Source organism: Notechis scutatus, chromosome 7, assembly GCF_049901735.1.
Source record: "Notechis scutatus isolate UNSWTSFEM ecotype Mainland chromosome 7, rNotScu1.2, whole genome shotgun sequence".
Taxonomy (NCBI): Eukaryota; Metazoa; Chordata; class Lepidosauria; order Squamata; family Elapidae; genus Notechis; species Notechis scutatus.
The window spans coordinates 18,739,060-18,755,807 of NC_142015.1; the positions used below are offsets into that span (position 1 = coordinate 18,739,060).

General features: G+C 48.7%; 1 protein-coding gene across 3 annotated transcripts in view; it reads left to right on the forward strand.

Moving 5' to 3' along the window:
* Window positions 1-16,748, forward strand: part of FLI1 (Fli-1 proto-oncogene, ETS transcription factor) — a 114,221-nt gene that overhangs the window by 22,321 nt on the left and 75,152 nt on the right. Inside the window, exon 1 of one of the 3 annotated variants that reach the window (XM_026681187.2) lies at window positions 10,357-10,693. The exons of the other annotated variants lie outside the window; for them this stretch is intronic. Coding sequence (XP_026536972.1) covers window positions 10,676-10,693 — 18 coding nt within the window. The 5' untranslated portion in view covers window positions 10,357-10,675. Of the gene's footprint in view, window positions 1-10,356; window positions 10,694-16,748 lie in introns of those variants that run through there. 3 annotated transcript variants of the gene reach the window in all.

Here is a 16,748-nt window from a genome sequence, read left to right on the forward strand (position 1 = left end):
ATATATATATATATATATATATATATATATATATATATATATATATATATATATATATCCCTCATCTCTGTGTGTGTGTGTGTCACTCTTTCTCTCTCTCTGTTTATCTCTGTCTCTCTCTCTCTTTCTCTCTCTCTTTCTCTCTCTCTTTCTCTCTCTCTCTTTGTCTCTTTGTCTCTTTCTCTCTCTCTGTTTATCTCTGTCTCTCTGTCTCTTTCTCTCTTTCTCTCTCTCTCTTTGTCTCTTTCTCTCTCATTCTTTCTCTCTGTTTATCTCTGTCTCTGTCTCTCTCTTTGTCTCTCTATTTCACTCTCTCTCTTTTTGTCTCTCTCTCTTTGTCTCTCTCTCCCTCTCTGCCTCTCTCTTTCTCTCTGTCTCTCTGTCTCTGTCACGCGCGCGCGCGCGCGCACACACACACACACACACACACCCATGAATTCCAACAAGTTCAGCACCCGAGTTCAAAACGGCCCACTGCGCTCTTCTGTTCTTCTCAGCCGCCTTGCCAACCCCAAGGCGCCTCTTGTCTGCCCCGCCATCCTATGGAAACGCGTCTCCTCTCGGTATCGGAGGCAGCGGGAAACGACCTGCGATCTCTGCGGGGTAGAGATGGCCTGGCCGCAGTTAAGAGCAGCAACGGGGGTGGGATGGGGGGGGGGACTCTTGAAAAAAATAACTCTCCCCCGCCTCCACCCGCGCCGTCCCGTTAAAGTGCTTACTTCCTAGGCTCAGTGGCTTTGCGCTAAGAGTGAAGCTGCGCGATTTCCCGTTACCCGAATTTGTTCCTTGTTTGTTTTATTTGTTTATATCCCACCTTTATTGTTTTTTACAAATAACTCAAGGCGGCTGACCTATCCAACGTACCTTCCTCCTCCTATTTTCACCACAACCCTGTGAAGTAGGTTGGCCTAAGAGAGAGAGAGAGAGAGAGTAACTGGCCCAAAGTCGGCCAGCCAACTTTCTTGGCAAAAGGCAGCACTTGAACTCACGGCCTCCCGCTTTCTAGCCTGCTGCATCACCCACTAGATGTCTATGGGGGAGGGGGAAAGCACTTTTGAGATTTAACGACTAAACCAAACTGGACCGAGCGTCGGTGGTCCCTTCCTTTTGATGATGTGTGACTATTGACCGCACCCTTAGATAGATAGATAGATAGATAGATAGATAGATAGATAGATAGACAGACAGATAGATAGATAGATAGATAGATAGATAGATAGATAGATAGATAACCTCTAGGCTCAAGCCGACTTTAGGAACCCTCTTGAACAAAATAAAAAATAAATGAAAATGAAAGTGCCATTACTTTTGATCGTTGCTTGAACAGAGGGCGCAAAAGCACTCCCCTTCCTACACACACACACACACACACACTCCCGAGTGAAGACGTGCGATGTGGTCAAGGAAGAAGCAGGCTGAGTTGAAGACGCAACTCCTTGGGGATATCCAGAAAGTAGCAGAGAAAGTCCTTTGTTGTCGTCCCCCCCACACACACACACCCTGGTACTGACAGGCCAAAATACAAGTAGGTACAGTATACAGGTACAAGGTACAGTATTCCAGCTACCTGGTTGGGCAACCAAGCTTTCCCACCACCCCCCTCCCCAGGAGAGGCGATTTGGTCCTTTCTGACAGATACCATATCGTCCTGTTTGATCTGTCCTGTTGGGTTAGTTTGTTATTATGACCGTTTTTCACACTTACGACCCTCACGGTCAAGTGATCAAAATTCAAGACATTTGATAACGGGTTCGGATTTATGACGGTTGCTGTGTCCGGGGTCATGTGATTTTGCGACTCTTCCGACAAACCAGTTCAATGGGGAAGCCAGGTTCCCTGAACAACTAGGTTACTAACTTGTTATTGGGAGTCCCAAAGGTGCTTTTTCAAGAGGCGACTGGACTTTCTGGTATTTTTTTTTCTTTGAAGGCGTTTTGCTTCTCATCCAAGAAGCTTCTTCAGCTTCTGCTTCTGCTGAGCTGAGGAAGCTTCTTGGATGAAAAGCAAAATGCCTTCAAAGAAAAACCAGAAAGTTGAAGCTTCTTGGATGAGAAGCGAAATGCCTTCAAAGAAAAAAACCAGAAAGCTTAAAGCTTCTTGGATGAGAAGCGAAACAGCCTTCAAAGAAAAACCAAAAGCTTGAAGCTTCTTGGATGAGAAGCCTCAAAGCAGAAAGCTTGAGCTTCTTGGATGGAAGAACTAGAAAAACCAGAAAGCTTGAAGCTTCTTGGATGAGAGGCGAAACGCCTTCAGAAAAAAACCAGAAAGCTTGAAGCTTCTTGGATGAGAAGAAAAACCAAGCTTGGCTTCTTGGATGAGGCGAAACGCTTCAAAGAAAAACCAGAAAGCTTGAAGCTTCTTGGATGAAGAAGCTCAAAGAAAAACCAAGAAAGTTGAAGCTTCTTGGATGAGGAAACGCTTCAAAGAAAAAAACCAGAAAGTTGAAGTTTCTTGGATGAGAAGCGAAACGCCTTCAAAGAAAAACCAGAAAGCTTGAAGCTTCTTGGATGAGAGGCGAAACGCCTTCAAAGAAAAAAACCAGAAAGCTTGAAGCTTCTTGGATGAAAGCGAAACGCCTTCAAAGAAAAACCAGAAAGCTTGAAGTTTCTTGGATGAGAAGCTTCAAAGAAAAACGCTTCAAAGAAAAACCAGAAAGCTTGAAGCTTCTTGGATGAGAAGCGAAACGCCTTCAAAGAAAAACCAGAAAGCTTGAAGCTTCTTGGATGAGAAGCGAAACGCCTTCAAAGAAAAACCAGAAAGCTTGAAGCTTCTTGGATGAGAAGCGAAACGCCTTCAAAGAAAAAAACCAGAAAGCTTGAAGCTTCTTGGATGAGAAGAAAACGCCTTCAAAGAAAAACCAGAAAGCTTGAAGCTTCTTGGATGAGAAGCGAAACGCCTTCAAAGAAAAACCAGAAAAGCTAAGGAAAGCTTGAAGCTTCTTGGATGAGAAGAAACGCTTCAAAGAAAAAACCAAAAGCTTGAAGCTTCTTGGATGAGAAGCAAACGCCTTCAAAGAAAAACCAGAAAGCTTGAAGCTTCTTGGATGAAACGCCTTCAAAGAAAAAAACCAGAAAGCTTGAAGCTTCTTGGATTCGAAACGCCTTCAAAGAAAAACAGAAAGTCCAGTTGCCTCTTGAAAAAGCACCTCTGGGACAACCATGACCTGGATGACTGAGAATCTCCATAGACACTTGTGATTAGGAGATCGCCCAAATAAATCGTTTGCATTCTTCGGCTTTAGCTGGGTTGCCCCCTAGTCTAGATTGGCGAGCGGGCGCTCTTCATTTCAGCCCCAAGGCAGGGAGCAGGCAGGAGCGGTGGCAGAAGGAAGCGCTGGGCGCCAGTCAGATACCAGGCAGGGACCCACGCTGGGCGCCCTTGCTGAGACCCCTTCCCCACTTGTAGGAAAGAAATCCAGGGATCCTTCCTTCCACCCCACCGCCAGACAGATCGGGGTGGTGGTGGGGTTTTTGGGGGGGAGGAGGCTGCGTTCCAAAATTCTTCTTGCATCCGAATCCAATATTTGTTCGCGGTGATGGGGAGAGGGAGAGATTTCAGTTTACACGGTACTTCTTGGACTCGCCTTTGAACAGAAGAGAATTCAAGGCGGGGAGGGGGAAACCGGTCCAGAGAGAGGCAACCCCGAGCCAAAATCTTTGGAAGAGGAGAGCGAGGGCGTTCCTTATTGGCAATCTGCTCGCCTTTCTTCCCTCCCTCCTTCCTTCCTTCCTTCCTTGACTTTTACTATTATTATTATTACTTTTTTTTTTTTTTGCCTCTTTTCAGGGTCGCTTTCCCCCCTCCCCACCCTTTAAAGTCACCACCGTCGAGTTCAGGTTTTTGGACTTGGGCGGTGAGTTTTAAGGCACCCCACCGATTCCCATCCGTGGGTCGCCCGAAGGTCAAACTTTGGTGTTTTCGGAGACTGTGGCGGGTTTTGCGATTCTTCATTGGGATCCATTGAAAAACGGAGCCTCGGAGCCTTTTAAAAAATGACTGGAAGGTTTGCTGTCTGGGCACCCCGCCCCCTTGCAAGTAACTCACCCACTCCCCACGCTAATACTATTTCCTAGTATGATTTTTTTAAAAATAAATAAGAATTACTTTTACTACTATTCATCCTCCCTTCCTTCCTTTCACCCACCTCCTCTCACTTGTGACTGTATGACTGTAACTTTGTTGCTTGTATCCTTACGATCTATATTGACTGTTTCTCAGTATGCTTATTTTACCCTATGACTATCATTAAGTGCTGTATCTTATGATTCTTGACTCTTGATGAATGAATCTTTTCTTTTATGTACACTGAGAGCATTTGCACCAAGACAAATTCCTTGTGTGTCCAATCACCCTTGGCCAATAAAGAATTCTATTCTGTTCTGTTCTGTTCTCTCTTCTCTTCTCTTCTCTTCTCTTCTCTTCTCTATTCTGTTCTCTTCTATTCTATTCTTCTATTCTATTCTCTATTCTTTTGTCTCTTCTCTTCTTTTCTCTTCTCTTCTTTTCTCTTCTCTTCTTTTCTTTTCTCTTCTTCTCTCTTCTCTTTTCTCTACTCTTGTCTTGTCTTGTCTTGTCTTGTATTCTCTTCTCTTCTCTTCTCTTTCTCTTCTATTCTATTCTATTCTATTCTATTCTATTCTATTCTATTCTATTCTCTCCTCTTCTCTATTCTATTCTATTCTATTTTCTCTTCTCTATTCTATTTCTCATTTATCTCTCTATTCTATTCTATTCTATTCCTCTTCTATTCTCTGCTCTTCTCTCATTCTTCTGTTCTATCTATTCTATCCTATCCTATCCTATCCTATCCTATCCTATCTCTATCCTATCCTATCCTATCCTATCCTATCCTACCCTATTCTTAATAGATTCTATTCTATTATATCCTATTCTTAATAGATTCTATTCTATTCTATTCTATTCTATTCTATTCTATTTTCTATTCTATTTTCTATTCTATTCTATTCTATTCTATTCTATTCTATTCTATTCTATTCTATTCTATTCTATTCTAATACCTATAGAACCTGGCTGCCTATACTGGACCATCTGCAGAGGGAGAGGGGATGTAGAAAACTCTTGATGTGTTTCTTCTTCACTGTTTCTTCTCTCCCCTCCAAATAGGGGTAGTCTTGACTTACAACAGTTCCTTTAGTGACCAGTCAACGTTATACAACACAGTGGAAAAAAAAGTGACTTATGACCGTTTTTTTCACACTTACAACTGGTGCTGCCATTCTTGTGGTCACATGATCTAAATTGAGATGCTTGATAAACTGGTTCATATTTAAGATGGTTGCAGTGTTGGGGGGTGGGGGCAATCACATGACCCTCTTTTGCCACCTTCCAACAAGCTAAAGTCAATGAGGAAGCCAGATTCACTAAACAATGGGGCAAAGGAAAGTGGTAAAAACGGGGCAAAACAAATCTCAAAGGTACTTTTTCAGGAGGCAACTGGACTTCCTTGGTTTTTCTTTTTCTTTTGAAGACTACAGACACTACAGAGATACAGATGAACAGAGCTGGAAGGGACCTTGTAGGTCATCCAGTCCAACCCTGCCCAAGCAGGAGACCCTACACCATTCCTGGCAGAGGGCAGTCCAGTCTCTTCTTGAAAGCCTCCAGGGATGATGCTCCCACAACTTCCAAAGGCAATTTCATATTATTATTGAACATTATTAACATTTAACTGGAATTATTAGATTAGATTAGATTAACAGAGTTGGAAGGGACCTTGTAGGTCATCCAGTCCAACCCCCTGCCCAAGCAGGAGACCCTACACCATTCCTGACAGAGGGCAGTCCAGTCTCTTCTTGAAAGCCTCCAGGGATGATGCTCCCACAACTTCCAAAGGCAATTTCATATTATTATTGAACATTATTAACATTTAACTGGAATTATTAGATTAGATTAGATTAACAGAGTTGGAAGGGACCTTGTAGGTCATCCAGTCCAACCCCCTGCCCAAGCAGGAGACCCTACACCATTCCTGACAGATGGCAGTCCAGTCTCTTCTTGAAAGCTTCCAGTGATGCAAGTTCCTACAACTTCCGAAGGCCACATCTGTTCCAAAGGTTGATTGCTCTGTCAGAAAATGTCTCATTTCCAGGTTGAATCTCTCCTTGTTTAATTTCCATCCATTATTCCTTGTCTGGCCTTCAAAGGGGGTTTGGAAAACAGCTTGACCCCTTCCTCCTCTCTTTGGCAACCCCTCAAATATTGGAAGACTGTTCTCCTGTCTCCCCTGGTCCTTCTCTTCTTTCTGTCTTTCACTTAACAAATGTTTCACCTCGCCACATACATTTGGGGCTCCGTTTTGGTCGTAAGCTGAGGATTGCCTGTACCTATATCTATTCATTTTCGGGATGTGGGGGAGGGGAGGGAGCTTAAAGCAAAGGCTCCGGGTTGGGGAGGGGAGGAGGGGGGTGAAGAAACAGGCCCGTAGAAGCTCAAAACCAGGGAGGCGGCGACGGCAACCGAAGAGTTAAGCGCGGCGACGTCTTTTAATTGAATGCCAGTGCCAGCGGCCCCAGGCAGAAGGGACCTGACCCCGCTACAGCATCCAGATGTGTGCGTCTCTCTCTGGGGACTCTGCTGCAGACCCACGCCTGGATTGTAAAAGTAGACAGGATTTGGGGAGGGGGCCGGGAGGGAAAGCCGAAGGAAAGGGAGGCGGTGAGGGTGAGGATTGGGGAGAGGCTTGTCTTGAATTGCCTCCCCTCCTACCCGGCTGAATGGTGGGCCGAATGGGCGGACGAGCAGGAATCTCGGCCCAGGTCACGTCCAGGTTGCGCTACGTCTCTGAACGATGAAAAGGAGGAGTGGGGTTGAATGGAGGGAGGGAGGGCTAATTGGGAAGAGGAGGGGCCGAGGAGAGAGGTGGGAGTAGATGGGTAGGTGTGGGGGGGACAGGCTCCTCCATCCCAAACACCCACCCCCCCGTGGAGGAGAGCAAACGACGACCTAAGCCGGCATTTCCCCCATCTCGGCTCAACGGATGGGATGCCGCCGCGCATCTATTTTGGAGGCGGGGAGCGAAAGGGAATTGGGGGGGTGAGGGGGTTTGTCTCTCGGGGTCCCCGCAGGTAGCCCCCGCCTCTCGTTGCCTGCCTGGATTAAAAATCCTGAGTATAAAGGTGGTGGTGGGAGAGACTGAACGCGGTAGAAGGTAACGTCTGGGGGGAGGTGGGCGGGGGGGGGGGAGAGAAGTAGGGGAGGTTTGGAGGGGAAGAGGTAAAGAAAGCCTAACACTCTCCCAAAATGTTTTTTTTTTTAAGGAATGTGGGGTGTCCTTTTGTATTTTTAATTTTCTAATTTTACGGCGTTGTGGGACGCCCCTCCCGCCTCCTTCAAAGCGCGAGAGTTGCCGGCTTGTTTCAGGGCGCGGAGTGAAGGAAACAGACGCTTTGGAAGAGTTTGGGAAATTCATGTAGGTTTTCTCCCCTCTAAGACGATGGAGGAGGAGGAGGAGGAGGAGGAGGAGGAGGAGGAGGAGGAGGGAGAAGAGGAAGGAGGAGGAGGAGAGGAGGAGGAGGAGGAGGAGGAGGAGGAGGAGGGAGGAGGAGGAGGAGGAGGAAGGCGACCCTACCAATCTTAATAATTGATAACCATAAACCCCTCTCTCTTCGGTGTGAGAGTGGGGTGGTTTTGCCGGCGAATCTGAGCTGGAGTATTTGCGCAAACCGCGGGGAAAGTCACCGGGCTTTGTCGCTTCGGTTTCTTTGGGAGGGGCTAGACGTGAATTAAAGTGGCGGGGGGGAGTTGTCGCCTCGTCTTTATGGCAGGGGACGGTGCCGCCTCCAGCCGAAGCAGAGCGCGCGGCCCCTCAACCCAGTCTGCTATGCATGGCTCTTACTTTTGAGTAAACGGTCCAGAAAGTGGACGGGAACTTCGCGAGGGTTGAATCTCGTTTTCCTTCTGCCCTGTATTTTAGCTCCCTCCTCCGCCCCCCCCCCCCCCTCGCCCTCCCAGCTAAACGGAGGTGCTGAATTCAAGAGCTCTAGAAAAGGGAAATCTACTCCGTTCCTCGCTTTTTAGCTCTAAAGAGTCAGCGATCTGATGTTTATTTCGTCTTCACGAATCCTTCCAAATTCCAGGAAAGTGGCGTTGATAAGAATCGAAACAACCAACGTGGGTTTTTTTTTTAAAAAATATCTTTATATGAGTTTGCATTAAAACGGCCTCGGGGGCCAGAGTCAGACAACCGGACGGGCAAACCCGTGTAAACTCCAGAGTAAGATCCACGGAGCAGAAACCCATTTATGGGACTTCCCGGGAAACAGGCTTTTGGATGGCATTGCGCAACCTTTTGACTCCCGTAGCACCGGGGCCTCCCAGCTCGACCGAACAGCGGCTACACCAAAATAAGAGCTGTTGAAACCAGAGACGTGTCTGAAGTCGTCACCTCTAAGTAAGGTGTAGGTAAAGCTATAAAAAATCAGTTGCAAAAATGAAGGGAACGCTTCACTCCTACCAGCAGCTCCAAGGACTAAAAAAAAAAAAACCTGCCCTAGGATTAATTTGTACTGTCAGTCAGTCAGTCAGTCAGTCAGTCAGTCAGTCAGGAAGGAAGGAAGGAAATGAGGAGCAAGGGAGAGGAAGGAAGGAAGGAAAGGGAAGGAGGGAATTAGGGAGCGAGGAGAAGAAAGAAGGAAATGAGGGAGCAAGGGAGAAGAAGGAAGAAAGAAAAGGAAGGAAAGAAATGAGGGAGCAAGGGAGAGGAAGGAAATTAGGGAGCGAGGGAGAAGAAGGGAAGGAGGCAGGGAGAAGAAGGGAGGGAGGGAGGGAGGGAGGAGGAGGGAGGAAGGAAGGAAGGAAGGAAGGAAGGAAGGAAGGAAGGAAGGTCTGATTGAATTTAATAAGACTTGCTCCCGAATCAACGGCATATAAAATTGCACACATGTAAGTCACGTGACCAAAATCAGGACAATCTACAGGGAACTTTATAAAATCAAACTTTTTCTTTGAAAAATTAAAAACAAAAAAGCAAGCCATTGCTTTAAATAGAGAGACAGCTGGTATAGTACTTAAAACAGTGGAAAAGAAACTAGGAGTCTGTGAATTCTAGTTCTGCCTTAGGCTGGAAGCCAAACGGCGATCTTGGGGTCTCTCAGCCTTAGAAAGAAGTGAGTCAAGAGTGACAGGAAGGAAGGAAGGAAGGAAGGAAGGAAGGAAGGAAGGAAGGAAGGAAGGAAGGAAGGCCTACTTAAATAAATTCAGGGGTCCTTTAGAGGCACCCCCACCATAGCACACATCAATACCAATGAGGGGTGGGCTGCGGGAGGGCGAAGGGGAAAACCAACCCAATATAGTTAAGCCCGATCCTCCTTTTACAACTTCAGGCTATTCACCGGCCGCGGGAAGATGCTAAGAAAGAGTTTTACGCGCCGACCGTTTTCCCAGTCCCCGAAACCGGGCAATCTGGACAGAATTACAGATACACCTAAGTCACCCGCTCTTCGAAAGTTGCCGTTAACTCCGGGCAAAAACCGGAGCCCTCCCCCCAAAAGGCTGAAAGAAATAACCCTACCTACCCACCCACGTGGGGGAACCAAAACGGAAATGTAAGGACTTCTTCTAAGAACTGTGGCCAGGGAGCAGGTCCTATAACGAAGAGGATGGGACGCATTTCGGCGACAAGGCGATTAAAAGTAGTCTGCGGGACACCGGTGCTAAGTGACCAGCTCTGGGTTGTTCAGCTCTCTTCCCTCCCCCATCAGACACCCCCTCCCTCCCTCCTCCCTCCCTCCCTCTCCCTCCCTCTCTCTCTTTTCCCTCCCTCCCTCTCTCCCTCCCTCTCTTTCCTCCCTCTCTTTCCCTCCCTCCTCCTCCTCGCCTCCCTCCCCTCTCTCTTTCCCTCCTCTCTTTCCCTCCCTCTCTCTCCTCCCTCCCTCCCTCCCTCCCTCCCTCCTCCCCCTCTCTTTCCTCCCTCCCTCCTCTCTCTCCCTCTCTTTCCCTCCCTCCCTCCCTTCCTCCCTCTCTTTCCCCCTCTCTCCCTCCCTCCCTCTCTCTCCCTCTCTCTCCCTCTCTCTTCCCTCCCCCTCCCTCTCTCCCTCTCTCTCCCTCCCTCCTCTCTCTCTCCCTCTCTCCCTATATATGTATATGTATGTGTATGGTATGGATGGATGGGTGGATGGAGCAGGAAAGTAGCCTCCAGAGCGATCCTGCCAGTCGGCTTCTCTCTCGGGAGAGCAAAAAGACCCCGCCAGGCTCGGTTATTGGGCGCATCCAGCCTTCTCTGGATCGCGCAGGCGGGCGCAGCGGGCGGACCGAGTTTTCCTCCCCATCGAGTGACTTCACTTCCCAAAATTGGCAGGGGGTGGGGAAAAACAGTTTCATCCGGTTACTGTCGCCCTCTCGCTTTGCGCCAAGCGCGAGAGGGAGTCGGAGAGCTCAGCGGGCCGGACGCGCGTTTTGGAGCGGAGCGCGGGAGAAACCCCCCCCCCCCGAGGAAGGACGGGGACGCGCCTCGGGGAAAGGAAGAGAAGGGAAGGGAAAAGGGGGGAGGGTGAGTCGACGTCGGGAGCGCGCCGCGAGCAAGGCCAGCCAAAGACGCGTCGCGGGAGCGAGGATCCGAGTTTGGGACTTTGGGAAGGGGCGTCTTTGGGGAGGGGTGCCACGAGGAAACCGGGTCAATGTGGGGACCTTGGGGACCCCCGGCTGGAGATCGAGCTCGATGGACGGGACTATCAAGGTAAGAGGCGGCGGCGAGGGCGAGCCAGGGACGGAGGGGAAAAGGGGAGCTTCGGACGCCGGAGAAGTGGGGCGGCAAAGGCGATGTGGTATTATTTTGGCGAGGTCGCTGGCTTCCCGTTAACTCGCGCCGCTGCGAGACCGGATTTTCCTTTTAAATCCCCTCTCCTCCCACTTCTCTGCTTCCTAAAAGTTTCGCTAAAGCGCGCTTTGCCGAGTTTTGCAACGGCAACCGCTGGCCAAGAAGAAAAGCGGGCGAGAGAAAAGAGCGCAGCTGTGAGCGGAGCGCATCGCTGCGCTTCTCGTCTCTAGATTGCGAGCCTCGCCTCCGGCCGTGGCCAAGCCGGCCTTCGCCTCGGCTCCGCTGTCGGCCTCCGCCGCCGTTGTGCGGCTCGCCCCCGGCTCTTCCATTTCCCCCGCGCCCCGCTCTGGATCGCTGGAAGGGGCAGCTCCGGACGGGCCTATCCGGGAGGGAAAGAGAACTGGACCGAGCTGTCAGCGGAGCGGACGGGGCTGGTTCTACGAGCCGGGAGGGCTTCAAGACAGAAACCCAAAGTTTTAGTTCGGAGTCCGGAAGGATTTCCAAGACGGGACAAGGGTGGCGGTGGAAAAGGCCGCGTGAAAATTCTTCGGGACGGGTGTGTGTGAGAGAGAGAGGGGGGGGGGAGGGAGGGAGAAAGGGGAGAGAGAAAGAAAGAGAGAGAATTAAATGAGGTGGCTTAAATAGCCCTCTCCCTCTTGTCGGCTTCCAGAGAGATGTTTATAAGGACGTTTTCTTCTGTCCATAAGCGGTTTTGTTTGTTCTTCCCTGCCACAAGTCCGCCGGTGGGGATGCAGGTTTTGTTTTGGGTTTGTTTGCTTTTTGAAAAAATAGCAATGCGTATTTTGGGGAGGAAATTGGCAAGAAAAGGGAGTCAACGTTGAAGGGAGGTTTGTAAAAGCCGCAATTGTGGGACGAAAGGCGTTTATTATCCTTTTAATCCGTAGCGGCCCGTTTCCAATCTTTACACTGCGATCCTCCCGCTACTGGAAATCCCGTAGCGCAGAAGTCTCCAAACTTGGCAACTTTAAGACTTATGGACTTCAACTCCCAGAATTCTCCAGCCAGCATAGCTGGCCAAGTTTGGGGACCCCTGCGCGTAGCGCCGCGGATTGTATTTACCCGGCCTTGCTTACTTAGGGTTTGACAAGGAAGCCGGGTTTTCTCCGTTCCCCGCCGGCTTGGCTTCGCAGGAGGATTCGTGCAACAGGAGGCCAAAGCTTGTGGCTTTGCTTCTTTGCGCAAAGCTTTTCTTGAGAAAACAACCGCTGCAATGCTTTTAATGGAGGGGGGAAAAGTTGCAAAGAAACTTGGTTCTTTCTTCCTGGCTTCCCTGCCCCTCCCAAAAAAAGTTTTCAGCCACCTTGCCAAAATGCCTCTGAGGTGATGCACCAGGTGTGCTTTAACCTGAGAGGAGGAGGAGGAGGAAGAGGAGGAGGAGGAAGAGGAAAAGGAGGAGGAGGAAGAGGAGCAGGAGCAGGAGGAAGAGAGAGAAGATGAGAAGGTGGAGGAAGGGGAGGAGGAGAAACAGGAGGGGGTGAAAGAGGAGGAAGAGGGAGAGAGGAGCAGGAGCAGGAGGAGCAGGAGGAGGAGGAAGAGGGAGAAGAGGAGAAGGAGGAGGAAGGGGAGGAGGAGAAACAGGAGGGGTGAGGAGGAGGAAGAGGGGAAGAGGAGCAGGAGGAACAGGAGGAGGAGGAAGAGGGAGAAGAGGAGGAGGAGGAGGAAGGGGAGGAGGAGGAGGAAGAGGGAGAAGAGGAGCAGGAGGAACAGGAGGAGGAGGAAGAGGGAGAAGAGGAGCAGGAGGAACAGGAGGAGGAGGAAGAGGGAGAAGAGGAGAAGGAGGAGGAAGGGGAGGAGGAGGGAGAAGAGCAGGAGGAGGAAGAGGAAAAGGAGGAGGAGGAAGAGGAGCAGGAGGAGGAAGAGGAGGAAGAGGGAGAAGAGGAGCAGGAGGAGCAGGAGGAGGAGGAAGAGGGAGAAGAGGGAAGGAGGAGGAGGAAGGGAGGAGGAGGGAGAAGAGCAGGAGGAGGAAGAGGAAAAGGAGGAGGAGGAAGAGGAGCAGGAGGAGGAAGAGGAGGAAGAGGGAGAAGAGGAGCAGGAGGAGAAAGAGGAAGAAGAGGGAGAAGAGGAGGAGGAGGAGGGCAAGAGCTTCCTCCTTTTCTTCTGCCCTCCTCCAACCCACAACTGGTTAGAGGGAGGGGCAGAGGGCAAGTAAGGCCTCTGTGAGTAACAAGTGCAACCTTGCAGCCCCAAAGGGAAAGGCAGGAAGAGGAAGTGAGTGGTGAGGAATAAGCAAGGACCTGATGATCTGGCAGTCCAGAAGCCGCAGCAAAGACTGCAGCTATTTTGTCTCCTAACCACAGCTCCTGGAGATGAGCCCAGTTCTCTCTTCAGCCTCCTGGACTCCTAGGCCCAGCCATCTGGTCTCCCGGCTTGCTTTCCACCCCATGAAGCTGCCTTCTGGATTAAAGGTTGGCATGGGCTGCCTTCCTCCAGATTAGGAGGGGGTTTTTGGCGGGGGGAGGCCAAAGGGCATCACACCCGTGTTGCTGGTAGTAAAGATAAGGGGCCATTTTTATTTACCCTTGAAATTCCATTTCGGTTTTGAGTTTTGCTCTAGCAGTGCAGTGTTTCCTAACCTGGGCCATTTCCAAGATATGGTCTTCAGCTTGTTGTTGTTGTTGTTAGTTGCAAAGTCGTGTCTGACCCACAACCCCATGGACAACGTTCCTCCAGGCCTTCCTGTCCTCTACCATCCCCTGGAGTCCATTTAAGCTCACGCTGACTGCTTTAGTGACTCCATCCAGCCACCTCCTTCTCTGCCATCCCTTTCTTCTTCTTTTGCCCTCCATCACTCCCAGCATCAGGCTATTCTTCTCCAGCGAGTCCTTCCTTCTCATGAGGTGGCCAAAGTCTTTGAGTTTCATCTTCAGGATCTGGCCTTCTAAAGAGCAGTCAGGGTTGATCTCCTCTAGGACTGACCGGTTTGATCGCCTTGCAGTCCAAAGGACTCGCAAAAGTCTTCACCAGCACCATTGTTCAAAGGCCTCAATTTTTTGGCCCTCGGCCTTCCTTATGGTGGACTTCAACTACCAGAATCCTTATCAATGGCCATGCTGGTAGGGGAATTCTGGGAGTTGAAGTTCATCTACCCCAAAATGGCCAAGGTTGGGAAACACAACTCTAGCAGTAGTTTCCAACTGTTCCAGGCGGCTTTGACAGTGGCAGGAAAGCTGGGACCATTGAGAAGGCTTTTGGTTTCATCTCCAGCCAATGTAAACCGCTCCAAACTCGATTGCAGAAAGTAGGACTTCAGCAACAGAGTGGTCAATGCCTGGAATGCACTCCCTGACTCTGTTGTTACATCCTCAAACTCACACTCCTTTAAACTATCCACTCTTGACCTCACCCCATTCCTAAGAGGTCTGTAAGGGGCGTGCATAAGTGCACCATCGTGCCTCCCGTCCCTGTCCTATTGTCCCCATTTATTCATACCTATTTCCTGTATTCTTACTCATGTTTATACTTATACCTATTATCTTGTAAGCGATTGACAAATAAAATAAATAAAATAAATAAAAACATCTCAATCCAGGGCCATACTTGTGGAAGAGAAGGAGGTGGGAGAGTCAGAAGCCGGACTAAAGGAAATTATAAGTTGAGAAGGTATTTCAGAAGGTCCCACCTCTGGAAGCAAACAAACAATACCCCAAATGTTAAGTGGGAAGGAGGTGGGTTTGTAAAATGAGTCTCCTCTCATGGTATTCAGTAATGTGTAGGTCTTGAAAGAGATGCCCTAAAATCTAAAATAGAATTTGGGACAACCAGGAGACAGTGAGTTCAAGTCGACTAAGTGAATTTGGGCCCATCCCCAGGAGACTGTGAATTCTAGTTCCTCCTTAGGCATGAAAGCTGGCTGGGTGACTTTGGGCCAGTCGCTCTGTCAGGTTCCGACTTGCATTCCCCTAAAACTCCAGGCAACCCTTGGTGGAGACGAGACCTGGCTTCCACCCTTAAAGGCTAAAACTTCAAAGCTTTTGAGCTGATGACAAAAGTGTCAGGAAATGGGCAAGAGAAATATGATTTAAGTTCCTGGTCTCTGGCGGGGCGAGGGACACCTGGTTAAAAAGTCCTAACGGAAACTGGCATTTTTCTGCAGCTGGCAGCTCCTTCTCGTTTGCAAATTTGGTTTGCCACAATCTAACTGATGGAAGATCATTTTAAGGACAGGCCAAAAGGATCCTTTCAAAATATTTTCCGCTTGAATATTTGTCCAGTTTCAGTTGTGGGCTCTCAAGGGCTGCAGGAATGCCTTGGTTGCTGGAATTTAAAGCCCATGAATAATGCATATGACCTCGCTAAGGGACTGACACACACACCACTCTCTCTCTCTCTCTCTCTCCCTCTCCCCCCCTCTCTCATCTTCCTCTCTCCTCATCTCTCTCTTTCTCCTCATCTCTCTCTCCTCATCTCTCTCTTAGAAGAATGCATTTATGACGTTTTATCATTGTTATTCTAGAACAGGGGCCTTCAAACTTGACAGCTTTAAGACTTGTGGACTTCAACTCCTAGAATTCCTCCTCCACTCATGTTAGCTCAGGAATTCTGGGTGTTGAAGTCCACAAGTCTTAAACTTGCCAAGTTTGAAGACCCTTGTTCTAGAACGTGATCCACTGGGTAATCTAGCTTCACCAAAGTTACTGAAACAAAATGTGGTTCACGCTTTCATGGCGTAGCATGTTGTGCTAAACCAGCCAGTATTGTTGACGGCATAGCTTGTGGTTTTATTCACTGATGGTTTATTTGGCACACTGAGGCTACGCTAAGCCAACCCGAGTTTCATGTGTTGTGTGGACAACAATAATTGGGTTTTAAATGTAGTGGACAAATGCACATTATCCCAATTAACCAATAGGAGAGAATATTTGTAGCTCGGGGTTCAACTGTGGGGGTCCTTGGAAGCCACAACACCAGGAAGACCCAGATCAGCAGAGATTAACACCAACATTAATACAATCAAGCTGTACACGATACCCTAATCAAGGCATTACCAATTCAGACAAACAAACAGTAAACAACAGCCTCATCAAGGAAACATCAAGAATACTCCCACCAACACTGACAAGGCAAATCAATTGTATATAAACAGAGGATAAACCCCACTCCTACTATCACTGATGATGATGCCTAGTTGGGTAATGAAATGCCTGCAAGGAAACAGTCAAGCTCAGAGAACACCAAGGACCCTTTATGAACACAATTTAGATAAAATAAGTAACAGCCAGAGGTGGTGTTCAGCAGGTTCTGACCAATTCTGGAGAACTGGTAGCAGAAATTTTGAGTAGTTTGGAGAACTTCTGACTGGCCCCGCCCCCATCTCTTCTCTGCCTGCCCCCAGATGATTGGCTGGGTCTTCTTTGGTTGCCCTGCACAGGAGAGCAGAGCTGGAAAGCAGGTTAGTAGGGTGGGGAGGGAATGGAGATTTTGCAGTATCCTTCTCCTGCCACACCCATCAAGCCATGCCCAAAGAACCCGTAGTAATTTTTTTTTTGAATCCCACCACTGGTAACAACTCTTGAGGTCTTAAATACTCTTGTATGCATTATAACTCAGTGGTGGAGAATATTTTTTTTAAGGAGGGGAAGACCCCTATGTGTTTCAGTCACTAGTAATTGGCTTCGTATTCTTTCCTTCTCTCTGTTTTATCAGGATAGGCAAGTAATTCTCATTGCATAGTTTATTCTCTAAAAGGGATTATATAAAATATCTGCGTAGAACCAGATTGGAAACATCTGCTCTATCCAGAAGATAAGAATTGTTGCCAAGAGAAGAGAAATGTGCAGTTCACAAGTGGAATAACATACCTAGTTATCTTCCCAGAAAGCTTACTACGTCCAACATTTTAAATGATATAGAATCATACAATCACAGGGCTGGAAGGGACCTTGAAGGTCTTCTAGTCCAACCCCCTGCTCCAAGGCACAATCCTTATACTGTCCCAGACAAATGATTGTCCAAC